This window comes from Heterocephalus glaber, unplaced genomic scaffold (genome assembly GCF_053883595.1).
Source record: "Heterocephalus glaber isolate CG9 unplaced genomic scaffold, H.glaber_assembly_v1.0 deba00001564, whole genome shotgun sequence".
NCBI classification, from domain to species: Eukaryota; Metazoa; Chordata; class Mammalia; order Rodentia; family Bathyergidae; genus Heterocephalus; species Heterocephalus glaber.
The window spans coordinates 16,381,775-16,408,443 of NW_028258351.1; the positions used below are offsets into that span (position 1 = coordinate 16,381,775).

The 26,669-nt window shown below is 44.9% G+C and overlaps 2 protein-coding genes across 4 annotated transcripts; both read right to left on the reverse strand.

Moving 5' to 3' along the window:
• Positions 1–677: 677 nt before the first annotated feature.
• Positions 678–8,065, reverse strand: Fbxo39 (F-box protein 39). Of its 3 annotated transcripts, none has more exons than XM_021238431.2 (4): positions 7,852–8,065; positions 3,685–4,790; positions 2,445–2,621; positions 678–1,812 (listed from the first exon to the last, which is right to left on the reverse strand). In XM_021238431.2, exons 2-4 carry the CDS (start codon positions 4,708–4,710, stop codon positions 1,807–1,809), a joined length of 1,209 nt encoding a protein of 402 aa, XP_021094090.1. In that variant the 5' UTR covers positions 4,711–4,790; positions 7,852–8,065; the 3' UTR covers positions 678–1,806. The 3 variants fall into 3 exon arrangements, with proteins under 3 accessions (XP_021094090.1, XP_012932215.1, XP_087047796.1); XM_013076761.3 differs by having other exon boundaries at positions 682–1,832; positions 7,852–8,056; XM_087191670.1 differs by lacking the exon at positions 7,852–8,065 and adding an exon at positions 5,621–6,059 and having other exon boundaries at positions 682–1,832.
• A 666-nt stretch (positions 8,066–8,731) lies between these two features.
• Positions 8,732–24,582, reverse strand: Xaf1 (XIAP associated factor 1). The gene is made up of 7 exons (XM_021238319.2): positions 24,352–24,582; positions 22,904–23,039; positions 22,221–22,277; positions 21,726–21,921; positions 20,128–20,213; positions 11,008–11,325; positions 8,732–9,085 (listed from the first exon to the last, which is right to left on the reverse strand). The coding sequence occupies exons 2-7, from the start codon at positions 22,934–22,936 to the stop codon at positions 9,029–9,031; spliced, it is 747 nt and encodes a 248-aa protein (XP_021093978.1). The 5' UTR covers positions 22,937–23,039; positions 24,352–24,582; the 3' UTR covers positions 8,732–9,028.
• Between the last annotated feature and the right edge of the window lie 2,087 nt (positions 24,583–26,669).

Consider the following 26,669-nt stretch of genomic DNA (forward strand, 5'->3'; position numbering starts at 1 on the left):
GGCTACCCAGTCTGTGATATTGCAGAGGATTGAGAACAGATGGGAACTCAGCTGTCTACTTCTAAGCCAGATAAGACAGACATTTGCAAAACTGTAAGATGAATCCACTCTTTTACAGAAAACATTTTCATAGAAATTTCTATTAACATGCTTTCCACGCAAGAGTTATGTATACTTAGATTCTGTGCTTGGGGCGAAAGGAACTAACCAGTCCACACACAAAGAAAACATTACACCAATCAATCTGAATAAGGCTCCCCTCAGATCCAAGATAAGTCACCTCTTTTGGTCCACACAGCAGTAGACCGCTCCCTAGGGCCGTTTTGGTTCCCAGATATTATGACACTTTGTGAACGTCTTTCCCATCAGATCCGGGAGCTTCTCACAGATGGGAGAAGTCAAATCTTATCAGTCAAATTTTATCTGAGTTAGTGAAATGCCAACCATGTCTGCCAAACAGCACTGTAGGGGGAGTCAGGTGAGAGAGTGACTGTGAAAATGCATTGAAAATTGCAAAGCTCTAATTAAATAGGAATTTTAACAAGGGTCTAAAATGCACAAATGTGGACACATACAGCACACAAAAGACACGCAATCTAAAGTGAGTCACTTATTAAAGTATCCTGATATTTTATTAGTTTACATCTGTTGAAAAAGAGAATAACATGCAATTATGTGCACAAAAATCTTCAATATATGTATATAACACCAGCTCAGGAATTTATAATTATTCATTATTTTAAACATAGGAGACTTTTCCTAATTATAAAAATAATATCTGTTTGTAGTTAAAAAAAAGTTGGCAAATATGGAAAAACGTAAAAAGACAATAAAAACCAACCATAATTCTACCCCTCCCCCACCGAAATAATTTTTAACATTTTTGGTAATTCTCTTCTTTGACTTAAAAAAATCGTTAGATATGTTTTAAATGATTGATGTCATATTAAACAGTTTTTATGTTCTGCTTTTTTACTGAACTTTGCCTTAGAAACATTTCCCCATGACAAGTTCTTCATGAATGTGAGTGTAATGACCACTTCCATTTCCACCCCATACCCAGGATGGACACCTTGTGGCCTGGATGGGAAACTAAAGGAGACACAGCAAAGCCAAAGAAGGAGGTCTAAGTACCCGAGGCTGATGAATCAGGGCCTTAGTTCCTTCCAAGGAAGGGAGTTCCAGCTCTGATCAGGCTCCTTTTGAAAGTGGAGATTTCCCTGCTTCAGCCAAGGACAATCAGACCCAGTCAACGTCAGTGCCAGTTTCACATGAAGATCAGCCCGGATGTAAGGGTTTCCAATATCTGGCGATATTGGTCAGTAGATTGTTTACTCACTGGCTGGTCACACACCTTTTCAGGAGCTCAGGTGACCAAGAGTCAGGCTCCCCTAATAGGAAACTATATTGAGCAGCTTTGGGTATTTTGTTCAGTGGCTAAACATGGGCATCAGAAAAGCAAAACCAAACAACAAAAGGAGAAATCACCCCTAGATAGATGGTAAAGATAGCACTTTAAAGTCATCGGGGGCCTTCACATAACCGTAGTCCCAGCCTTTGCCCAGCTGTTCATGTTGGTATAAAATGGGCAAAAAAGAGAATGAAGAAAAAGGGATGCGGTGGAGGTGCCCCTAGTGTAGTTCTCCGAGAAGTGGATTTTCAAGTTCAAAGTGCTCCTAGCTTCCTTCTTCTGAAGAGGCTCTTTACATCATGGGGTAAGTGATAACAAAGTAGTTAATCCCCGAATCGATCAGATCTCTGTACTTTCTGTGAATTTCCTGCAAGGTCCTGTCCTCTTCATTAGTCTCATATCTGTTTATATAAATTTTCACCTGCGTCAATAAAGAAACAACCCCCCAACACACAGAGTGACTACATCATTCAGGACCCAACCATGATCTAAATGATCTATACATACAGTTGCTGGCAGGATCAGGAAAAGCCCAAACTCAATTATGGTTGTCTCTTGGTACCTGTGGGGCATTGGTTCTGGGACTTTCTATGGATATCAAAATCCAGGGGGGCTCAAGTCCCATACATAAAATGGCATGGCATAGTATTGCAGAGAATCTGTGCACATCCTTCTGTATACTTTATCTTTCAGTTACTTATAATACCTAATACAATGTGAATGCCGTGTAAATAGTTGTTATACTCTGTTGTTTAGGGAATAATAACAAGGACAGCACAGATGCTGTTTTTAATCCCTAAAAAATTTCAATTCACAGTTGGCTGAGTCCACAGATGTGGAGCCTGGGGCTATAGCAGGCTGGCTGCACTAAGGGAGCTGCAAATTCCCTTCTGTGAAATCGTTCCCCTACAGTGGACAGATTCAGGTGTATTGGCTTTCCCTGCTCCCTCCCTCCCCCCGACCTGGATCCCAGAGCAGAAGCACCAGGCCCGAATGCCCTGCTCTGACCCACAAAACCACCAGGGGCTCTTACCTTGAGTGTGCGCAGGGCACACTGCCCCTCCTCCTGGCTCTTCAGGATCCGCTCCACAAACTTAACATCAAGGAAAGCCCAGATTTTGAAGTAAAACAGCTTCCTGCAGGAGAGGATGAGGAGGTGCAGCTCTTCATCAAGCGACTCATGGTTGTTGTTGAACTCAAAAGTTAATTTCTGGAAAAGCACCAAAGGGGAAGTTGTGTGTGGGCAGGACTGGCTGGGTCATTCTGTAACATCTTTATATCTTTATGGCTGAACTTTGGGCCTATTGCTGTGGTAGTTTAGGAGTTTTTAAGACAGGGAACTAGATGTTTAATCTTCAAGGAAGAGATTTGAGAATGATTGTGGTCTCATGCAAGTTTGCAAAACCTAGAATTTGGAAGCAGAATATTTGGAATCCAGAGACCAAGGTGCTGGTCTCAGCCCTGCAGTGAAGTGGCTGGGTCACTGTGGGCAGGCCACCAAACTTAAAGCTCTTCTGTAGCACTGAGATCATCTACCCTGCCCACCTCACAGTTATGTGAATATAAATAAGCTGTTAGAGTCTTGTAACCCCTCCACATTGGGAGTGACATTTATTCCTATTAATGTCAATTGTGACAATGATAACAAGGCCCTGAGGAATGACAAAATAATCCTGATTTTATAGGTGGTAAAACTCACATTACGGTACATTCCAGGACTTCCAAGTTCTTCCTAAGTTAATCTTGGTTTTCTGTCTGGTTTATTATTTATTTATTTATTTATTTATTTATTTATTTTTGGTACTGGGGATTGAATTTAGGACCTTGTGCTTGCGAGGCAGGAGGTGGCACCACTGAGCTAAATCCCCAGCCCCTCTGTCTGGTTTATTACCAGGCATTGGTGGAACCAGACAGTTCCTTTGCTTAGCAGTGACTGTAGGTGACATGTAGGAGCCACATGATCCCTCATGTGCTGCTGCAACCTTGTGGAGAAAAGGTCACCTGCAAGGCTCTTGGCTCAAGCTTCACACCTCTGAGCTATGGGTATAGGGGCTTTTCTTGGTTGACCACCAATCAGAGCATTCCTTACGTCTCGTGTTGAAAGTGAGCAGCACTTTTTGTCTTCTGCTGCGATCTTGAGGACATGGGGAGGCTTAGTCTGGTAACAATTCATATACATTCAGTGTGGGATTAGCAAGCTTTCCTCTGGGGAAACAGGTTACCTGATGGCAGTCGCTGCTTGCAAGCCTCCCTGGGCCCCACTTCCTACTTACCTGCAGGGTGTGCCGGAAGGTAGGCAGGAGGTCTGTCAGAGTGGGCCGCATGGACCAGTCAGGGTCACTGAAATAGCAGCTTCTCAGGCTTATGCTCCTGATGGGGATCTCCTGCAGGAGGATGCGGACCAAGCGCTCATATTTCATGACACGCTCGAAGAAGAAGTTCACCTTCAGGTTGCTGGCCTGCCTGGCCAGCTTGGCCCAGGACATGCCCCAGATGACTTGGCCATGGGGGTCATAAATGTGACATTTGATATACATGGTCCGGAGGGTACTGGCATTGTTAGCAGCCAAGTTCTCGAGCAGCTCGTCAGAAATGCAGTTGTAGTTGAGTGTCAGGGTTGCCAGGTTGTGGAATGTGGCCATGGTCTTGTTGAACTGGGGGCTGCTGTAGACAGTCAGGCGGTGGCTGAAGTAATCTTCGATGTTAAGGTCCGAGGTGGCACTCTCATTCTGTAGGTAGCTCAGGGAGTTCAGTATCTGGCAGCCCTGCTCCACAGTCAGCCTGGCCCCTTTCAGGCTGAGGGAGTCCAGGTACTTGCCCATTTTTTTCAAGAAGAAGCTCAAGCTTTTGATGAGTGAGTTCTTGATGCTGTTCCTCCAAACCAGGCGATCTAGCTCCAGGTCCTGGATGGAAAGTGACTTCAGACGGTTGTTACTTCGGCCCAGGCATGAGAGAAGACCTCTCATGGTGATCTGGAACTTCTTGGTCAAGACAGCATTGTAAGGATTCAGGAATTTGATCTCTAGACATTCTAAATAATGACCAAATTTCTTAACATACCAAAGAGCTGACTGGAATTCTGAAGCGTGTACCCTGGAAGGTCTCCCACTGAAAGTGATGGTCCTGTATCGCCACAGATCGGCTGAATACATCATCTGGTTCCATTTTCTGCAGACCAGGGCCGCCCTGGATCTATCTCTGTCCCCCAGCCACCAGAAAATACGGCGCAGGCACACATCGGGTAGAGTGGCCCAGAAGCTCTGGTCTTGGGGCTGGATCAGTTCACTTCCTTCATCCATCAAAGAATCCAGAGGCACGGTGCAGCTGTGTGGTAAGCAGGGCTTCCAAAAATTAAGAAAGAAAAACTAATATTGTATACCTAAAATGTACCAATAAAATAAAAGGGAAAAAAAAGAAAGATAAAAAATCACTTGTTTTCTGTGGAGAGTAAAAAGGAAGAGCCATTAGTAGCCAAACGGAAATTAGACTCAATTGTACAAAATGTCTCCGTGGTTCTGTGTGTACAGCATTAGGCACAGTGCCACAGGCAGGTGGTTTGGTGTTCACAACACAGCCCACCTGTGCCACAGCACACCTGTAAGACTATCTGGGGACATGGATCAATACTTAGTTTCAATATGGTGAGAGAAGGGAAAAGGTCCATGCATTGTCATGGTGCAAGGATGGCACAAATGGGGGAGACAGATTCTGCCTGGGTAAGGGGGACGTGGAGAGGGCTGCTCAGAGGAGGCCACCCCCAAGCTGGGTTTTGAAGGAGAGTGGGATCTGCAAGGCAGACCAGGTTGGCCTAGTGGCGGTGGTGAGAGAATGGATGCCTTCCAGGCAGAGGGAATGGTATGTGCAAAGCCATAAAATTGTGAATGTGTGTCATACATTCATAATCAGGGAACTAAAAATTGTTTGGAGGTCTGAACTTGCAAGTGAGCAGGGAGTGGAGGTGCTGGAGACAGTGGGTGAAGCAGGAGATGCTGGATCAAGGATGTGATAAAGACTGTCCTGGAGGGCAGGTTTTCTGTTGTTTCCTCTCCCTAAGACTTAGGAATTCTGACAAGGCTTCCAGGATGAGGGCCACTGTATGCTTGGAGCTTCATTTTGCTGATGGTTGGGTTTACATTTAAGAGGTATAAGCAGCAGAACAAGGTGAAGAACCTCAGCTGAGGTCATGGAGAGCCACAGAGTGGGAGTCACCTGGGTAGAGACGATGTGGTAAGTCTTGAGGTGCAGAAGGGACACCTATGGGGCATGGAGAGCAAATGGTCAAGAGCAAGCCTGGGGATGATGATGGGAATGAGGATAGGTGTGTGAGTTCCTCTGAGGACACACACTGGTAGCTGGTAAAGGCAGAACTGGGGAGGACTGAAAGGTTTCTGACTGTCTGTTGTCTTGCAAGTTGTCCTACCAGCCAGACCCAGGGTTCCCAAAGAGGGGCTGGCTGAGAACTCTCCAATATGTGGAGCCATCAGTCAGATTTTATAACCATCTGGTGAAATTTTCACATGTTTTTGCTTTCAAACATTCCCCTGCTAAAGTTTCTCTTGGTTTTTTGTCTCTCCCCAACCTCCACACTTCCAGATCCAAGACTGACTACTCTACACATCCTTTATTGGATACTTTCCCAAGCAAATCCAAGATTATTGATCGTGGTCAATAAAACCACAGGGCTGGAAATAGAACTGAAAATTTCTTTCTTTTCAGAGATCCATACTAGAGCCCCAAGAGGCGAAGTGAATTACTTGTCACACAGCCAGTTAGTAACAAGGCCCAGGCTAGAACCTTGGCTTTTTCTTTCTCTTGGACTTTTTCCCTACCCCCCCACTTCTTGGACCTCAGGTGCAGGGGGGTAAATTAATCTTATTTCCCAATCCAAGATATTATTTGTGCATGATACCTCTTTGGTTTTATTTATTCATTTATTCCCTTTTAACTTTCTGTCCCATTCCATTGCCCCTTTCCACACACCACAGGCAACTATCTAAGTGAGTTTGATGTAAATCTTTTTGTTAGTACATGTTTGTCAAATGTGTCTGGATTCAACTCTGTGATTCTGTATATCTCATCCATTGTGTCTATTGAATAGGACCTCCGGTCTCCCTGCCTTTCCTCTACCCGTTCTCTCCTGTGATAGTCCTAGGCCTTCTCTGGCTCCCACCAACATCATAGAGGCAGTGAGCACCCTTCAGGGAGTGTATTGCGGGGCTTCCTAGGGGCCTTCTTCAGGTCTTTATTCCCACTTCCCTTCTTGTTCCCTCACTGCTCTCTGAGCAAAGTGGGCCCCGCTTCCAGTTGGCCTTCCCCTGCCCAGCTGGACAGCTTTCTGTAGGGGATAGAATGGCAGCCCCCCCCCCCCCCCCGGCCAAGGATCCAGGCAGTTCTGAGTCCCCACTTCCGCATTCAGCCTGTCTCCTTCTCTATCCCTCCTGGCCAGTGAGCATCCCTGCACATTATTTGTATCCTTGTCTTTCTTTCAGAGGGACACACTCTCTGTGGGGCTTGTGACATCCTCATTCTTCTTTTCAGTCGGTGCTTACACATTTCAGAAATGAGAAAACTGGGATATTTCTTGTATTGGTGGTAAAGGGCCCAAGCCTGGAGGCCTCTGCTGTGCACAGAATGAATGAAGGTGTGTAAAGGTGCACCGGAAAAACTAAGGGCAGTGGTGTAGCTCAGTGGTAGAGCACTTGCCAGCATGTGTGAAGCCCTGGGTTCCAACCCCAGCACGGAGGGAAAAAAGCTAAACTAAAAATCACAGACAAAGTCACAGGTGAGAATCATCAGACATGTAAGCAGTAGGGATGGGCTGGAAGAACTTTTGATGGGCTAGAAAAGTTTTTTCAAGGAGGCCCCAAATCATAAATATACTCTACCGAGTTCCTCCAAAGCTCCTATCACCAGCAAGAGACAGTGTAGCTTAGTTGGGAAGATTCAAAGAGCTGGTGTAGGGAAAGCCCAGAAAAGTGCCTAAAACATAGGAAATGCTGTACAAGTGCCAAGGTACTTCCGTGCCATACCTGCCAGAAAGATGTGAATGCATCCATTTTACAAATGGGGAAATGGAGGTCTTGGAAGGTTAACACGGTTTCTCAAAGTGGGGAGGTGGGATTTTTTTTGGAGACAGAGTCTTACTATGCAGTTCAGGCTTGTCTTGAACTCACTATGTAGCCCAGGCTGGCCTTGTACTCGCTTCGATCCTCCTGCCTCGGCCTCCCAAGTGCTGGGATTATAGGCGTGCACCACCGCGCCTGGCGGGAGGTGGGATTTGAATCCAGCCTAGGACTTTCAAGTCCACTCTTACACGTAGCTGCCAACAAGGAAGAAAACTTAAGGATGTCCCATCACCCAAGCAGTGCAGAGGTGGCCGGGAGACCCCGTAGCCAAAAGTCACTTCCAGGAGGAGGTGGCCCCCTGTCGCATGCGCTCACCAGTTACCGGCTCCTGTGCCTGCTTGGTCGCTTGCTTGGGCTATGCCCCGTCTGGGCTGCAAGGACGGCAGGGCGCCTACCTCTTCCGTCCGCCCGCCCGCTGCTGCTCGGATGCCAATTGTGAGCACTCGGGGTGGGGCGGGGGCCGAGCTGCCCTCGCTCAGCTGCTCAGCTAAATGCTCAGCGCTGCACCCTCTTTGTGACGCCTTGCCGTCCCTGGCGCTCTCCTCAGCCCCACAGTGCAAGGAGGCCAACCCCGGGAGCGGCCAGATCAGTGGATCGCGAGGGCAGAGGGCGCCACGGGCCTTGCGCAGTGTCCTGGAAGGCGCCGAGTGGCCCCTGCACGCAAGGAAGAAGTTCAGCTCAGTCCACCACCTGGCGAGTCCTGACCCAGCCCCTGGGTCCAGCTGAGCCTTGAGAGGCCCAGTGTGTGCGGCTCTCTTTAGGAAGCCACGCCCCGTATTCTGCTTTTCTCTCCTTAGGCAAAGTCCCCCAAGCAAACCTGACAGGAAGGTAACAAAGCTTGAGGAATGCTTTCCCTTTCCAATTTTGGGAGGGTGGGGCGCACACAGCCTACCCACTTCCTTGGCCCTTCCCTGCCTTGGCAGGAGCTGGGGTCCCAAGCGGTCTCCCCAGGGCCTGGTCAGAAAGGTAAAAGCGGTTTACCTACAGGCAGAGAGCATCTTCAGGCTGCCCCAGCCACCTTCCCTCCCAAAGCCTTCCACGACGGATGTCCTCATCTCTCTCCCTGGTGTTTCTCCTTCTCCTTTTCCCCCTGGACCTCGCTGCCTTCCTCTGCGAAGCTGCATCCTGCTGTCCACCTTCTGCCAGCCCTTCCCCTGGAAAACCGGTGAGGAATCCAAGAAGGTAAACAAGAAGCTTTCAAGGAAAGTGTTTTTATTCTTCAGGGACAAAGCTGGGGTCTCTTAGGCACCCCAGCTGGAAGTTTAACCAGAATGCCAAGCCAGAAGAACTGGAATCTTTTTTTTCTCCTGGTTACCTGGAGCCCTTGAGCAAACCAATGTCTTTGTTCAAAAGAGGGAACATACTTAAAGCGCAAACTTTTTCTTCTAAATACGAAGGAATAAAACCCATCTCCTTTCATAAGCAGAGACCACCATGGAAGCTGGTGCAAACAGGAGATCTTCCAAATTCACAGTACTTCTTCTTTCCAAATCTAGCTGGATTTTCTCACTTGCTCTCCTTTTGAGGAAGCTAACCATCTGCATTTTACCTAAAGAAAGGAATATAAAAAGTTCAGTATATTTCGAGGAGGAAGTGCTAGTTTCTGAAATAACTCTGGATATTTCTGTTCCCTGTTCCCAAACAAGAGCCCTGAGCTACAGGTGCCTGGAGACTGGGGTGGACAGCAGGGAAGAAGCATAGAGCCCACCAATCTAAGAGAGGGGCAGGAGGCTTCGAATGGTGTTTAACAGCAGCCCATCTTCATCAGGGTAGGAGAACAGGAGAGTACTGTACACTTAGAACAGGAACTCCTGCGTAACCATTAACAATGACGAGCCACACTGCTCACTTGGGTATAGCTAAATGATAACATTATGATGTAAAGAAATGTGCACAACAGTACTCCAAACGTGTACATTTGTGTATGTTTGATAGTAGGGTTGCCAAATATATTACAGGGTGCTCATTTAAATTTCAATTTTAGAGAAAGAATCATTGCATGGAACAGAGTTATACTTTTAAAAAATTGTCAGGCATGATGGTACATGCCTGTAATTCCTGTAATTCCAGCTCTTTAGGAAGCTGAGGCAGAAGGATCACAAGTTCAAGGCCAGCCTGGAAAACTTGTGTCTCAAAATAAAAAAGAAAAAGGGCTGAGGATGTAGCTCAGTGGTAGAGGATCTCCCCCAACACCCTGGCCCCTGGTTTAATTCCACAGTACTGCCTAATACTAATATGAACACTAATACTAATAAATCCTCTTGTTTCTCTGAAATTCAAACTTGTCTGGGTAACCACTATTTTCATTTGCTAAATCTGACAACCTTATTATATAAAGGTGGTCAAGAAATTGCAAAAGGTGGGAGGCAAGAGAAAATGGCCCTAGCAAGACAAAATTAGTCAATTTTTGTAAAATTACATGCCTATGTGTGTATATATATATGTATATATGCATAAAGAAGTTCAAAAAATACTTAGGCCTACCTAATACTTGGACCTACCATATATTAAATTAAGAAGGAAAATGGCAGAGTAATGAGCACATTCAGGTAATATGTAGAGGAAAAAAAGCAAGCAATTTGTTAGAGTTTATGTGAGGGGAAAAGAAAGCCTTGGAAGGACACCCACAAGGCTGCTGAAATTGTTATTCCAGGGCATGGCATTGGGATAGGTGTGGGGAATAATGAGCTTTACTTTTCTTCTTCAAGCTACAATACATCTTCTTTATTATGTACAACAAAACCTAATACTTTAGTGTTTAAAAAATACCAAACAAGTAAGGCATTTAGGCCAGAGCTTAAGAACAAAAGCTTTGGAGCTATACATGTGGAGTCTGGACTGGATTCTTCCACTCTGTCATTGTACAATCCCGGGGAAGGAAGTGTACCTTTCTGCCCAGTTTAATGTTAAAACATTATCTATTGCTTATAATGAAGACTAAACATTTATCAAGTGCTCTGTAATGTAACTGGCACATGATGGTTAACTACCTCTAAGGCCAGTTCTTATCATTACAAGAAAATAATCTGAGACAGAGAAAAATCGGATATTGAGGAATATGGCTGTAACCTTGATGTGCTAGAGGCTAGCCACCACATGACAAGACATTTCTGCTTTCTGGGCCTCTGCTGCTTTATCCATACCTTGGGGAAGATAGACTGGCCACTCTCAGCTTCATTCATTTACTCCACAGTTTCGGAGCACTTGCTGTGTGTCAGCCCTTGGGCTAGGAGCTGGAGACACAGAAATGAGAGATCTGGCTCTACCTTCAAAGGTGACATAGTTGTGAGAGGTGACACAAAAAAAGCAGGTGTCAAGTGCCATGAGAGGGTGTACTTGGATGTACGGGAGCGGGGAGACAGGGAAGGTCTCCCCAGCTGCCACATGGGCAAATATCCTGCAGATACTTGATATTTAAGATACGGCCCAGCTGGTTTACAGCCAGCTAGGGAGAGAACAGAGCCTAGGTACCTGATGTTGCATTAGGGTGGGCAGGGGAAGCAGGATGCCGCACTGTGAACACTTCCTCAGAATGTCATAGGCTGTCTTGTTTCCTGTAGGAGAGGCAGTCCTTGACTTGAGCTCAGATACTGAAGGCAGATCCATGGTCCTGCTTTTCTCTCTTGGTGCTTGTTTTGTTGAATTTTCAGAAGGAAGAGGAAATCTGTTTGTATTTTTTGTCTTTGGACGGACATCTTTCTCTGCTGTGGGAGTTTGATTTCCACCAGTCCGACTTGGAAAGGATCTAAGCAGGTTTTTCAGGAGGGCTGAGGCTGCAGAACAGTCATCCTGCAATTGTACGACAGCAAATGCAAAAAAAAAAGGCTTCAGTTTGAACAGTTGGAAGGTATGCTTGACTAGATAACCTGAAAAGTTCCCATTACAAATACTTAGAAATGATGAATAAAATATAACAGGCATTCAAGATCAGATTTGATGGCAAGAAAGAAAACTGAGTTCAAGGAATGAAGGCCTGCCTAGTTGCTAAAGTTTGAACATGTTCTACACAAATTTTCGGTGTTGCCAAGGTGATAGTGTTAAAAGATGGGGCCGGCAAGAGGACTTTACAAGGCTACAAGGGTACCTTCTTCATTCATGGGATTAAGGATTTTGTTTTTTTGGCAGAGCACTAGGGTTTACACCCAGGGCCTTCACACTAAACTACATCTCCACTTTTTAAGTGTTTGAGTTTTGAGACAGGATCTCAAAAGGTCCCTAAGTTGTCCAAGCTGGGCTTAAACTTGTGGTCTTCCTGCTTCAGCCTCTCACAGTGCTGGGATCATAGGCATGCACCACCATTACTGGCTGGGATTAAGGATTTATAAAGGAGGATTCATGAAGCATTTGACTAGTTTATCCTTCTGCCTTCTGCTATGGGAGGATGCAGCAAAAAGGCCCTCAGCAGACACCAAAGGCTGGCACATTAAGTTTGGACTTCCAGTCTCCAGAACTGTGAGAAATAAATTTCTGTATAAATTTCTGTGCAGTATTCTGTTACAACAGCAAAACTGGACTAAGATACTGGTTAATCACATGATCTGACACTTAGGTTATAGGAGTAATGTGGAGTCAATATTACAATTAGGGGCTTGGATGAAGGAAAATCCCATCTACACAAGGTGGAGAACTGGAAGTAAGATTGCTCTTTCCCTGTGTAATGCTGGGATCCTTAAGGGAAAAATTATGGTGGGTAAGAGAAAAGAATCAGCTAATTACAAAGGAAAAGTGGCAAGAAGTTTTCTACCTTGGGGTGGAATTTGAGTGTAGGGAATAAAAATTTGTGTCCCTAAAAACTCAAAATCACAGGCCCATACCATTCTTGTGTTTGGGGTTCAGATTTATATTAGCTGCAGGGTCTAGAAATCCTCAAGCAGAAAAATAAACACAAAAATTTGGATCACAAAATTCTTCCAGAGGGTACACAGCCTCCAAATAGGTTATACCGGATTTTCACAGGTAGAATGTCACCAAACAGAAACTCACAATCCCAAATTACAAACACACGGGAGCAATGTACCTTGAAGAAAAGTAAATGACAACCAAGAGCAGCAGTGGCCACTAGCAAGTTCAGATAGCAGAAATACACCTAGCTGAACTATTATTCGAGACCACAAGGGGAAAGCTGATTTACAGGCAGCTGAGGACTTACTACTTACACGTTTGGGCTGAAAGAACTAAAAGATGTATTTTAGCAAGCAAGAAAGCTGAGGATCCAAGAAAGAATATGAGCAAAGAGAAGGGTACACTCGTGAGTATATACAAACAGGTATGAGTTGTATAACAAAAAATAACAATGCTAATGATCAATGAAGGGTAGTGTAAAAAGAAAGATGAAAAATTATGGTAACATTGCATAGAAAATAGGATGAGAGAATCAGAATAATCTGTTTTCAAAACCACATATATTTGTAAGAAGGCTGAAGGTAATGGTTCATTTTAGATCTTATTAAGTCAAGTTTTCATATTAAAATGTCATTCATAACTACTAAAATGATATAAATAGAATGTAAAATTGCCAAATCAGTAGAAGAGAAGGCAGGAAACTTGTTCAGTGCAATAGAAGGCAAGAGAGGAAAAGCAGCTGCAGCAGTAATGAGCAAGCATGGTAAATGGAAGTCACAAAAAGATGGGAGAAAAGAACTATTGTTAATACCATTGAAAGTGAGAAAGGCATTGTAATTAAGAAAAAGATCACCTTTTAAACATATGTCTTAAAGAATGATGTGTGAAGTAATAGTATATCTTATATCTGCTTTAAAATATTTCAGAAAAAAAGAGAAGAAAACAAAAGAAGAGATGAAGCAAATGTGGAAAACTTTTGCTTATTATTGTATCTCAGGGATGAATACATAGGGGTTAATCATATTAACTCTCTAACTTCATTTTTATAATAAAATTTGAAAAATTATAGATTTCCTAGCCATCCAAGCTATTATTTTCAGATACATAAGGTGTAAATTATTTGCCACTATGCTTTCTTTCTCAAGAAACTATTTGAGGCTATGTTCTACCAAACAAGGAGTAAATCAAGAAAGAGGAAGACCTGACCTGAGATTTGGGAAACAGAACTCCAACCCTGTCAGGAGTGGAGAAAATTCTCTGAATGACAGCTACTCCTCAGGTGTAGGGAAAAACATGTCCCCAGAATGAAATGGATAGAGTGTGTTTAATTATACTGAGAGGGAATTTTCAGGTCTGGTAGAATTTTTAAGGAACAATTTAGTGATGTCAAAGTATCTGGAAAATGAAGCAAATGAAAAAATTAAGCAATTATTAAAACCAGGGAAAACAAAAAGTTGAGAAAGAGGGCAAATTTAATCACAGTTCATATGGCAAACAATTTACAATACTTACCTGGCCACACTAATGTAATACTGAATATTGATTTAACCACAATAAATGACAGCAATAAATCAGGAGGACAGAATGAAGAAACTTGGAAGTAAATGTGGGTTTGAGACCAGCCTGGGATACACAGTAAGTTCAAGGCCAGAATGGACTACATAGTGGGACCCTGTCTCAAAAAAAAAAAAAAAAAAAAAAAAGAGGTGAGAAAGGTAAGGAGGTGGTGAATGTGTGCTGGGGACAGGTTGCAATTTTAAATAGGTTGTAAAGGTGTACACTGCTTAAGAAGCTGCCATGTGAGCAAAGATTTAAAGGAGGTGAGAGCTCCAGGAATATGGTGGGGGATGGGTTGATGGGGTGGCCTCTAGGCAGAGGGAGCCCTTAGTGAAAATGCCCTCAAGTATGGTGTGCTCAAGAAATCATGAGGCTGGGCATGGTGGTGCACACCTGTAGTCCCAGCATTCAGGAGCCAGGAGGATCACTGTGAGTTTGAGGCTAGCCTGGGCTACATAGCGAAATTGTTTCGAAAGAAAGAAAGAGGAGTCTAGCAAGCTGGATAAGAGTGTAGATGAGATCAGGAGGCAGTGAGGTGGGAAAGAGGCACAGAGGTCATGGAGTTCAAAGGCCGTGGTAGGGATTTTCACTGCATGAAGGAAGTGAGGAAAGAGCCAGTGAAAAATTTTGAACAGAGGAGTGAAACAAGTGAGTGGTGTCTTTAAAGGATCCTGTCAGCCACTGTGGTGGGAACAGACTCAGTGGGCAAGGTGAGAAGTAGAATGACCAGTGAGGAGTCCACCACAGCATCCAGGCTAGAGATATTGGTGGTTTGTATCAGGGCACCAACACTTCCTAGGGACAGGAGAGGAGTCAGGATGCACCTGAAGTTGTGGCCTGAATGACTAGAAGGATAGATAGTGCTGCCACCACCTGAGATGGACAATGGCAGTGAGGATACCACTTCAGATGGGTTACGATTGAGATGTCTATCCAGTATTCATGGGAAGATGCTGAATAGGTGGTGACACACGAGTCTGCAATTTGGGGTTAAGAAGTTCAGACTGAGATAAAAAATTTAGAGTGTCTGCTTACATATGGCACTTTTAAAATTGAGAGACTGGATGAAATAAAGGCCTGAGGTAGTGAGTATAGATGTAGAGGAGACCAGAGACCTGGGACTAAGATGGGACCTAAAGTGCAGAAGGAAGCTCCCGCCCTTCCCAAAGCTGAATCCAAAACCGAGGCGTTGACAACCAAGAAGGCAGTGCTGAAAGGAATCTACAGACATAAACACACACACACAATCTGTGCTTCATCTCATCTTCCGGCTACCCAAGCCACTGTAGCTCTGGAAGCAGCCCAAATATCCTCAGAGAATCGCCCCCAGGAAAGACAAACTTGACCACTATGCCATCACCAAGTTCCCCCTGACCACGGAGTCAGACATAAAGAAGCAAAGGACAACAACATACTTGTGTTCACTGTGGATGTCAAGGCCAACAAGCATCAGCTCACAGAGGCTGTGAAGATGGTCTATGATGCTGATGTGGTCAAGGGTATATGCTGATCAGGCCTGGCAGAGGGTAGCGATGTGTTCCACTGGCTCCTAGTTACGATACTTGGGTGTTGTCAACAAAATTGGGATCATCTAATCTGACTCCATCTGGCTAATTTTAAACCTACATTTTTTTCACTATTAAAATAAGACAAGAGACTAAGCCTGCCTTGTCCTTGAAAAATTAAGAGGTTGGAGGGGCTAAAGAAGGAGAGACCACTGAAGTTATTGAAAACCAGAAGAGTGTAGTTCTCTAGAAGCCCAAAAGTAAGTTGAGGAAGAGGGAGTGATGGGCTGTGATGTTACATGCTCTTCATAAAATGACAGTTGAGAACTGAGCTTTGGATTTAGCCATTCAAAGGTCACCACTGATTTTGAAAAGAACACTTTTGGTAAAGTTGGGGACAGTGCTGGTTATAAAAGCCAGATTGGAGTGAGTATAAATAAGAATGAAAGAAGAAATGGGGACAGTGTCTATAGACAACTAGTTCAAATATTCTGTTACACAGGAAATCAAGATGATAGTTGGGCAGGAGGCATCACAATCCCTGATTTTAAGTTATGCTACAAAGCTACTGTGATAAAAACAGCACGGTACTGGCAAAAACCCAAACCCAAAACCAAAACCAAAAACAACCCCCCTCCCAAAAAAAACAGATCCAAAGATGAATGTAACAGAATAGAAGATGCAGAAACAACTCTAAGCACACTTAGCCACCCAATCTTTGACAAGGGGGCCAATCACTTTCACTGGAACAAAGCATCTTTAAAAATGCTGCTGGAAAAATCGTTTTTTCACATGCGAATATTGAACTTAGACCCACATCTCTCACCATGCATTAAACTAAAATTGGAATGGATCAAAGATCTAAATATAAAATCAGAAACAATCTGCTGGAATATAGAATAGGTAAAACTCTAGAAGATATAGGAATAAGCAAAAACTTTATGAACAAAACCCTGATCTCACAGGAAATAATACAAAGAATCAACAACAACAACTGGGATCCATCAAATTAAAAAGCTTTTTCACAACAAAAGAAACCACCAATAGGGTGAAGAGACAACTCACAGAATGGGAAAAAATTTTTACGAGCTACTCCTCAGACAAAGGACTAACATCTAGAATAGATAAACAACTCAAAAATATCAGACTCCCCAAATTTAAAGACCCAGTCTAAAAATGGGCATCTGAAATGAATAGGCACTTCTCAGATGAAGTATAAGCAGCAAATAAATAAATGAAAACATGCTCAGCATCACTGGTCATTTAAGAAATGCAAATTAAGACAACACCAAGATTTCATTTCACTCCAGAAAGAATGGCTATCATCAAGAAATCAACCAATAACATGCTGGTGAGGTTGTGAGGAAAAAGGAACTCTTCTCTATTGCTGGTAGGAGTGTAGACTGGTGCAACCACTGTGGAAATCAGTGCGGAGATTCCTCAAAAAACTAAAAGTAGAGGTTCCATTTAACTTAGCTCTTCCCCTTCCAGACAGCTTCCTAAAAGAGTTAAAAGCATTGTACCACAGTGATATATGCATACTATGTTTATAGCAGTGAAGTTTATAATAGCTAAATCTTGGAAACCAACCATAGGCCCATCAAAGATGAATGGATAAAGAAAATGCAGTATTTGTATACAACGGAGCACTACTCTGCCATAAAGAAGGATAAATGAGTCGTTTGCAGAAAAATGGATGCATAATCTTAAGTGAAATAAATCGGACACACAAATTTAAATATTGCATTTTTTTTCTTGTGTGAGGAACCCAAAGGGTAAATAAGGATCATAACGGAGGATAGATATTGGAAAGTAGGAAGAACATGTTCAAATGGGAAGGGGAACAAGGGAACAGGGAGAGGGAAGGGAAGGAAGGGAAAAGGAAAAAAAGAGAATGGAGTGAAAAATGGAAACAAAGCTTTTGTAATTGGGAAGGAAAAAGGGTTGAAGGGTGGGGAGGGGAATGGGAGAAAAATAAGAATTAAGATATATCATGTACAAATTCCCTGCGATGGATGTGATCAATATGTATGACAAATATGTACTAATGAAAAAAAAAAGGAAAACACAAAAGATAAGTGGCAGGAAATGGATATAAGAGAAGTTTCTCAGGGTGTCCTGTCAATATAAAGACCGAGAACTGTGAAACCACCTAACGTACACTATTTTGGCACTTGTCAAATTTTAAAAATGTTTTCCATGCAAGGGCGAAGAGAGAACCATTGATACACGTATTTGTTAGTTTTGTTTCTTTGATAACTCATGATTATGAAAAATGTTAGAACGCACTGGAGTGAACTGTTTTGACATTTTTGTTGTTGTCTCTGAGTACAGCTCAATTCGTCTCTCCACGTCGACAGGTTGGGGGATTTCTGGGGCAATCTGGCAATGGGCTGGTGTAGCAGGAGGGAAGGGCTGCAGTGCACCAGTCGGGGTGAGCTTTCACAGGAACACTGCTTCTCCTTGGTAACAGGTGGGAAGGCCGCGTGTGTGAGTGTGGATGCTGGTAGGGAGGTGGATCTGGCGGTGAGTGATTGTGGATGTCTTCTTTCCATGCTCAAATAGATACATTCTTATCCCCATTTCTCACAGAATATGAAAGAAGCTGATAGAGTTTACACAGCTGGTAAGCAGCAGAGCAGAATGAAAATTCAGGGTTTCTGACCACAAATCCAGTTCTATGTTTATTATAGCTATGCACTTCTCTGCCACATTCAAGAAAGTTTGCAAGTTCTTTGGTTGCCAATCTGGGCATTGTGAAGGGGAGTAGTTAGCTTCATAAAAAGGCCAGAAAGGAATAAAGTGCTGATGCATGGTACAATGACAACATGGATGAACCTTGAAATTGTTATGCTAAGTTAAAGAAGCCAGTCACATTGGACCACATATGATGTGACTGCACTTATTTGAAATATCCAGAATAGGAAAATCCACAGAGACAGAAAGCATATTAGTGATTGCCAGTGGCTGGGAAGAGAGAATGGGGAATAGCTGCTAATGAGTTTAGGGCTTCTTTTTGGGGTGATGAAAATGGTCTGGAACATTCTCCAGATAATGGTGAGGGCTGTGTAATATTTCAAATGAATGTCACTAATGGCAATTTTTAGACGTATCTTACTACAGTAATAAAAAAAGCAAAGATCTGGAACATCTCTAAGGTCTCTTTAGCTCTAATATTCTCTAGTTCTATGAATTGAAGTTTAGAAAAGTAAACATCTCTACCCAAGAAGAAGTGGAGTTCCTTGAAGAGAAGCTATGATAAGTTCAGAAGAAGGGAGCAGTTTGGCACAGTAATGTACTAAAAGGCACTTAGGGCTATGGAGGGACAAGACTGGGAGTTGGTCACAGGCAAAACCAATCAACGATCAACCACATCATTGCAGTTCAGCAGAGTCCCCTTTCTGTATCCAGACCTGATATTTATTACTGGAAGATGGAGAAAACCATTCAGTTTTTCCAGGGAGCTCACAGTCTAATAGAGAAGACTACCACTTGGGCAGAAAACAGTCAAGCAGGCCATACTAGGTACCGAACTGCAATATCAATGTCCAGACCTAAGGTTGGAGACAGTCAAATGTGGTCAGGGGTACCAGGATTGGTCAAAGATACTCCTTGAGGGGCTGGGCACAAATGAAGACCAATTATATATGCTAAATACACCTAAAGAATTCACTAAGATCTATTTTTGCACAAAACAAAAACAAACAAAAGCCACAGGCACTTTTAATAATCTGCCCTAAAGTGAAAGACCCAATCAAGAAAATAAGCAATTAAAATGAATAGACACTTCTCAGAAGAAATACAAATGGCCAATAAACACATGAAAAAATGCTCAACATCACTGGCCATGAGAGAAATGGAAACGAAAACAACACTAAGATTTCATCTTACTCTAGAAAGAATGGCCATCATCAAGAAATCAAATAAATACTGGAAAGACTGTGGGGCGGGGGGAAGGAACCCTTCTACACTGCTGGTGAGAATGTAAGCTAGTACAACCATTTGGAAATTAGTATGGAGATTCCTCAACAAATTAAAAATAGAAATTCCATTCGACCCAGCTATACATCTCCTGGGTATATTCCCAAAAGAGTTAAGATATCATACTATAGTGATACATACATACTCATGTTTATAGCAGCACAACTCATAATAGTTAAATCTTGGAAATGGCCTATACGTTCACCAGCAGATGAATGGATAAAGAAAATGTGGCATATAGACACAATGGAATACTATTTAGCCATAAAGAAGGATAAATTTGAATCATTTATAGGAAATAGATGTACCTTGAGACCCTAATATTAAGCGAAATAAACCAGACACACAGGCACAAATATCACATGATTTTTTTCTTATATAAATAAGAAATAAATAATTTAAAGAGCAAAATCAAAGATAATACAAAATAGAGATAGATCCTTTGCAAATGGTAAGAGAAACTAGAAATGGGGGGCGAAGGGGAGGCTAAAGGGAAGTAAAGGAATTAAGTTGGATTATGTGCATGTACCAACTCACAATAAAAATAATCACTATATACAGCAAACATGTGCTAATAAGCATTAAAAAATGTTTTTAAAAAGTCTGTGTTATGTAAAATTTGGCTAGAATCTTCCTTCAAAAATTACGCTTTTTGGACTATGAACTGGATATTGGCACCATTAGAAAATGACTAATTGCTACTCACCATATAGTGGTTGTGCTTACTTCCTGTAATCATTTCATTGCAATAATTACAGTAGATTTTCCTTTCAGGAACTGCAGATCCTTTTCCTGGGTAAGCACAGAAACAACACCACAAATGACTGCCCTTGAGGATGGCCACCCTAACTCTCCCCAACTGGCCACATGGCCCGTATTCATGAGCATGAACTGCCCCCAGCCTGCCTGGTCTTGGTTTCCCACACAGCAAGCACTCTCGGCCATGTGGGCAACCCTCAGCTGAACCATGTTAAGCTGGATATGGTGAGGCAGGAGGATCTCTGTGAGTTGGAGCCCAGCCTGGGCTAGTGAGCTCAGGGCCAGCCTGAACTACATACTGAGACCCTGCCTCAAAATATCAAACAAACAAATAAACACCCATATCATTTCCTTTGTGTTCACGGTGTGCCCCCAGGGTAGCATGAAACTCTGATGAAGACACGTTTTCCTGGAGCAGAGCTGTTTTTTAAGACAACGAAGGGAGTCATATACGCAGGTGTCAAAATACTCTTTCACTCTATCAGTTTCCAAGCTCCGTGACTTAAACAGGTGTCAGTTGTACACAAGGTTGTGTTGAAGCCATGTTGTACTGAAGTTTGTGTGGTTGACTGTGTTGGTTGTATGACATCTCAGCACATTGGAACGAAAGAAAGAGACACGAATTTCCCACTTTCCAGGATTTCACTGGCCAATTTTGACTAGGGGTAGATTATTTACTAGGAGATAATTTTGGTCTCAGAGATCTTAGGCTCTCTCCCCATGTTACTGTGATACCACAACAACCAGCAAAGTCAACAACACAAGACCCTGCATCCTAATGGCTGTGTCCTCAGTAAATGAGCCATCAGAAAGAGGTAACTAGGACACAAGGAGATGAAGGGACACCAGGGAGCCACACACAGGCCCAAAGGCCAGGAGGGGCCACAGCTGGCTCCTGTTCATCACTGATGGTGGACAAAGGTGTAGATTTTGTGCTGGGAAACCTAAACATCCAGTCTGATTTCCGCTTCTAGTGGGCCCCTGCTTCATTCTCAGTGTGGGTTTCCCATCCATAAAAGGATTCAGGTGGCTCTCACCAGGCTAGGTTTGTGCAGGAGGAATTCAAAGAAGGCCTCTACTTCTAAGGCTCATCATGGCTTCCTCACTGGGCTGTGGAGCTCTCCAATTGCCCCCCCACCCCACCCCGCCCTCGGTCTCCCTGGAGTAGTCATGTAAAGACCACAGCAGATACATAAGAAGGTCATCCTGGTGCATGGTGCAGAGCTAGAATAGTCACTTTAATTGAAACATATGCAATAAGTACCCTTTTCCTCTGTGCCCCTGGTTTTTGTTTTGTTTTGTTTTTTTGGTTTTTTGAGGCAGGGTCTCGCTATGCAGTTCAAACTGGCCTTGAACTCACTATGTGGGCCAGGTGGCCTGGAACTCGAAGCAATCCTCCTGCCTCAGCCTCCCAAGAGCTGGAATTATAGGTGTGCACCACCACACCTGGCCCCCTTGGGGGATTTTGGCCTTTGCATTCCACCTAAGAGAGGCTCTGGGGCTCGGAGCTTCCCTCTTCCTCTCCAGCGTTTCCTAGCTGCTCACCTTCCCTGAGCAGAGCCTGTTCACGCTGACAAACATCTTTGTGCTGGGCCAGCTGCCAGAGCAAGAGAAGCTGGTCACAGTGTGGGCAGCGCTCAGTTCGGCTGCCACAGTGGGACTCGTGGGTCTCTAGCTTGCTGAAGTACACGGTCAGCTCACAGAACTTGCACTTGACAGGGCGCTCTTGGCATTCCTTGGTCTGTGAGAGGCAGCAGGAAGGATGTGATCACTGGTCACTGGGATGGAGGACAGGTCAGGGGAAGGAGCCCATCTCCCCAGGGAACTGAAACCAATTACAGAAAATGATGGCAAGGGCCGGAGATACAAGCTCTCTTGGACTCTCGAAGCACAGAAAGTCCTCTGTCCAGCATCAGATACAGGAGGACCTGTGCGCCCAAGGTGGCTGGTTCTCCCCCGCTCTCTAAGCCCAGCTGGATAAGAACGGAGTGGCCTCTCCTCCCCTCTCCCTCTCCTCCCAGGATCACGCCTGACTCTCACCTCATGCAACTCCAGCAAGGACTTCTGCACACTCTGCTGACACATCACACATGTGACCTAAACACAGACAGAGACATGGAAAAGCAGGAAAGAAAAATGAGCCGAGTGTGTCTGCCTTCTGGGGGCCTCCTTTCCTGTTTCTCCTCTTCTTGAAGATTTTTTTTTTTTGGTACCAGGGATCAAACTCAGGACCTTGCGCTTGCTCGGCAGGGCGCTGGAACCACTGAGCTAAATCCCCGGCTCTGCCTCTTCTTGAATCTCACAAGATTTACCTTTCTTGAAACAGGAACCCTTTGCCTTGTCAGACTCATAAGCCTGCAGGGAAAGGACTGGAAGCTGGGCATGGTGGCATGCACTTGTCTTCCCAGCACCTAGCAGACTGAGGCAATAGGGTCAAGAGTTCAAGGTCACCCTGTGTTACACAGTAAGGCCCTGTTTCAAGCCCCCTCCAAACACACACACACACTCACACACACCAAGAAAGGAAAAAAGAGAAAAAGTTGGAAAAAGGAGTAGATTTCATTTAGCTGGAGAAAAACAGGATTAGCATTTTCTTTTCACAAACTGGGTTTGAACTTGGAGGGACTACATGATTTGTCCCCAGGGGGCTGTGTGAGTTCTGAGTTGCTGCAGGGCAGACAGATCCCGGCCCTCAGGTCCTGTCTCTCCTGACACCTGCTCACCTGCGTGTGCCTCTGCTCACAATGCTCCTCCATCTTCACCCCTGGGACAGGCTCCTCACACTTGGAGCAAAAGACCAGGAAGCGCAGGCAGTGGGCTTCATGGATGATGAAGTGGGCAGAGGGCACGCTGCTTCTGCTACGAGAACAAGGGGGAAGAATGACAGCATGTAAAGCAGGGAGTCTGACTTCACACCTAGGGCTGGCTCTCCAGAGGCTGTCAGCATGGGAAATAGGATGATGGGATTGGAAGGGCCCCCAGGGAGGTTTTGGGGTGATGGTGAATTTCATTTCCTGGCTTGTGGGGTGGTTTCACAGGTATATAACATGTGTGAGAAAGTGTCAAATGGTACTTTAAAGAGGTGCAGTTTATGTCAATAATACTTTAATCAAGCTGTTATAAAAATGAAATAACAAAATCCAAATCTTTTTTCTTGTTTTCTGGTGTACCTGCTGGTCCCAAGTTAGTAACACAGCCTTCCTACACCTATACTTCCTCCAAGGGCGGAAACGTTTAGAACTTCCAAAACAAGGGACTGAGAAGCCATCCACCTGTCCCCTGCCCCCGGGCCCACCTGTGGTAACCACTAGAGAGGGTGCAAGGCCCTTCTGCTTCCCAGGCAGGGTGCTTTTCTCTACCAGTCCTCATCACCAAGAAATGACACTTTCCACTTCCATCAACTCTTGCTGGTGGCAGCTTACATGAAAAGAAACTCAGAGGCTGTAGCCCTAAAGGTCTAGATGTCTAGGAGAGGTTCACGTCCGAATCCCTAGCACAGGGGACATCACTGCTCTTGATCTGACAAGCTGCCCGAGCTGCACATGCGTGCTTTCGCCTCCCCTTCTGTTCTCTCTGCTCCACTCTGCCTGGGCCATTCCCTCACTTTTTTCTCCTGAGCTGGCTCAGAAGCCAGAGATCTCAAAAGGCCTGACTGGAGCAAAGCTCTCTGGGGAGGCTCTACTCAGGTTCCTGCCACAGGAGGGGTTCAGGGAGTGAGGCTATGCCTCGAAAGGCGCCCCCACTTAGCCCTATGGTCCTGGCCCCCTACCTGTCTACCCAGCCCCTCTGCAGGTGAGGGTGACATGGACTCTTCCTTGGCCACTTTCTTTCACAGACTGGTGTGAAGACAGCCTTATCAGAACCCCAAGTCAGGACTAAGCAATGACAAGCAGGAGAAGCCCTTAGGGATAATTACCCTGGCTATTCAACCTCAGGGCCGACCCCCAAAGCCCCAGATAGCTGAGCTGGGGGGATGTTGTGAAGCTGCACAGCACTGACCAGCCTATTTAGAGGTCTGCTGCTTTCCCCGCCCCTCCCCAACCCTCCCCTTTCCCGCCTGGGTGTTTTCTTGGCACAGGACCACAGTCTCCTGGCATCAGAAGCAGCCTTCTCCCATCACCCTGCTGGATAGCCTGCCTCAAGCGAGCTGCTGGAGAAAGTGGCTTCTTACCAGTTCCCGCACACCTGGAAGTCTCCCTCCACGTTCCACCGCCGGAGGTTTCCTGATGAGTTTCCTCCTTAGCAGACTAGGAAACAAAACTGAAACCTTTTTCTAACCCCGCCCACAGCCCCAGGGAGGGAGGGGACTTTCTGAATGCCTGTCCCTGGGTGACTCTGAGGTTCCTGGGGCCTGACACTCCTGGGAACCCACTTTGAAGCATGTCCAGTCCCTGCCGTCTCCCTAGGCCTGAGCTCTCTCCTTTCACCCTGTGAAAGGCTGTTTCTGCCCCTCGAGGGTGGGTGCGAGTGAGGCCAGGCCTCGCCTGGGCAGCAGCCCCGCCCCATGCTTCCCAGCTGTTCTCCCTTCCTCCTCTTCCTCTGGCTCCACTCTGCTCCTTCCTCTGAAGCAAAGAGGTAGCTGGTCCGGTTGAATTTGAGGGCTGCTCTCTGAAGAAGCAGCTCCTTGACCCCTTGCGCCCTGCTCTGGTCCAAGTCCGTGGTGACTTTGAAAGCAGGGTGTGTGGAGGAACTTTGGATGTGGGGTGTTTTGTGCCCAGTCCACGGGCTTTGGGTTAAGTCTTGGGGGTGGCGTCACATATCACTTTGCAGCTTGGTGGCCAGGAGCAATGCCTGTTTTCCTGAGCTTGTCGTGTTCTTGATTGCAAAGCGGTTAAAGCCGCTTTATAATATAGCGCCAAGGTAACTGGCAATGGGAGGAGTCCTGTTACTCTCACCCCACTTGAGCAGGAGAAACTGAGGCACAGAGGGACTATGTAACTTGCACAAGTCCCACAAGAACAGGCAGCACAATCAGGCTTAGAACCCAGGCACTGTGTCCCAGGGTGTGTCTCTCTTGGAACAGCGTTAGGTCAATAAATCTGACTTCAAATTCTTTTTATTTTTTTGTACCAGGGATCGAACTTGGGTCCTTTCACTTGCAAGGCAGGCTGCGGAACCACTGAGCTAAATCCCCGGCCCTGAGTTCAAATTCTGACAGTGTAATTCACTGGCAGTTTGAGTCACCTTAGCCTTTCTTTTTTTTTTTTTTTACTTCCATAATTACATTTATTAAAGCAGTCCATTTCCTAACCAGGTAGTGTTAGAAAATCTTTCCAAGCATTATGTTTCTTGAATAGCTTCTTCTAGGAAGCACATGGAGAATTTGGAAAGTATAAGGATGTCCTCAGAATTTTTGGATCAGACATGCACCAAGATCCAAAATATAGGGCATCATTAATCCTTTGTGTAACATCCAAAGTCTCTGACTTAGTTATTGTGTCCTCAGCCTTCTGTAAACAGAAGGTAACTTTGACAACGGCAGCTCTCTCAGGCTCTCTTTCAGGAAAAGCAGTCATCAATATTCATTTTGGAGGTAGCATTTTCCATTCTGCTCTTCTGGAAGGGAGTCCCAGGCCTCCATCTGTCCCTGCATGCTTGTTACATATGAGCATATCTGGGGGAATATGTCCTGAAGTTTGCTTCCTGGGAAACACCAGCAAACACCACATCTGATCTGATGGACAGGAATGGGAAACTGGATTCTTCTGGCTGCTCCTGGGGATATATCTGTGATTTTCCCAACATAACTGAGGAGAGTGGTGCATCATATGCCCAGAGCCCACACAGCTTGTAGGTGAGCCCTGGATGCTGGACTTCTGTTGGCAGGATCTTTGGGTTGTTTTCCTCTGCCTCCCAAAGTGCTGGGATTTCAGGAATGTGCTACCACAGCCAGGTGACAGTGGCTCTTAATGATGCCCTGTGGTGGCCTTGTGTTGCCTTTCCATTTCCCAGCCTCCTTTGCACTAGAGATTAGGGACTGGTGTGGATGCAGGGTGTCAGCAACAGCAAAGGTGAAGGCCCCTGGTTGGGTGCTCATCTGGCAGGGTCCAGGAAGGATGACCTGAAGCCCGGCCAATCAACCCCAACCAGCAGGGGATCATTTCAAAATCCTGACCATTGCCTTCCCAAGTTTCAGCCACAGAATGAAAGAAAATGAGCCAAAACAGGAGCACCTGAGGCAAGGCTTTATTGGGGAAGGAGCTGCCAGGCTACCTTGAACAATGGTGAGAGAGCTCACCTTAGCCTTTTCCTTATTTATTCAACTATACTGGGGGCCTGGGGACTTTAGGAATCCAGCTGCCTCCACAAATTATGTGCAAAATTGACTTCATGAGAGTGTATGCCTTTTTCCTGAGGAGGCACCTCCAACCCCAGACAATTATGAACAACTAAAAGAGTTGACCTCAAGTCTTTGACTTCAAATTGAATTCTTTGAGATTCAAAGAAACCAAATTTTGTTAAAGGCAATGGTAGGTCTCCCACTACCTC

Bases quoted from the DNA above. Each gene is read 5' to 3' on its own strand.
- Fbxo39 (XM_013076761.3), bottom strand. From the start codon at position 4,710: ATGGATGAAGGAAGTGAACTGATCCAGCCCCAAGACCAGAGCTTCTGG. The intron at 2,622-3,684 runs GTAAGTAGGAAG...GTGCTTTTCCAG, and splicing joins CCTTCCGGCACACCCTGCAG to AAATTAACTTTTGAGTTCAA. The intron at 1,833-2,444 runs GTAAGAGCCCCT...TTATTGACGCAG, and splicing joins GTGCCCTGCGCACACTCAAG to GTGAAAATTTATATAAACAG.
- Xaf1 (XM_021238319.2), bottom strand. From the start codon at position 22,936: ATGGAGGAGCATTGTGAGCAGAGGCACACGCAG. The intron at 21,922-22,220 runs GTGAGAGTCAGG...TGCCTCTCACAG, and splicing joins CCTTGCTGGAGTTGCATGAG to ACCAAGGAATGCCAAGAGCG. The intron at 20,214-21,725 runs GTGAGCAGCTAG...GTGCTTACCCAG, and splicing joins ACAGGCTCTGCTCAGGGAAG to GAAAAGGATCTGCAGTTCCT.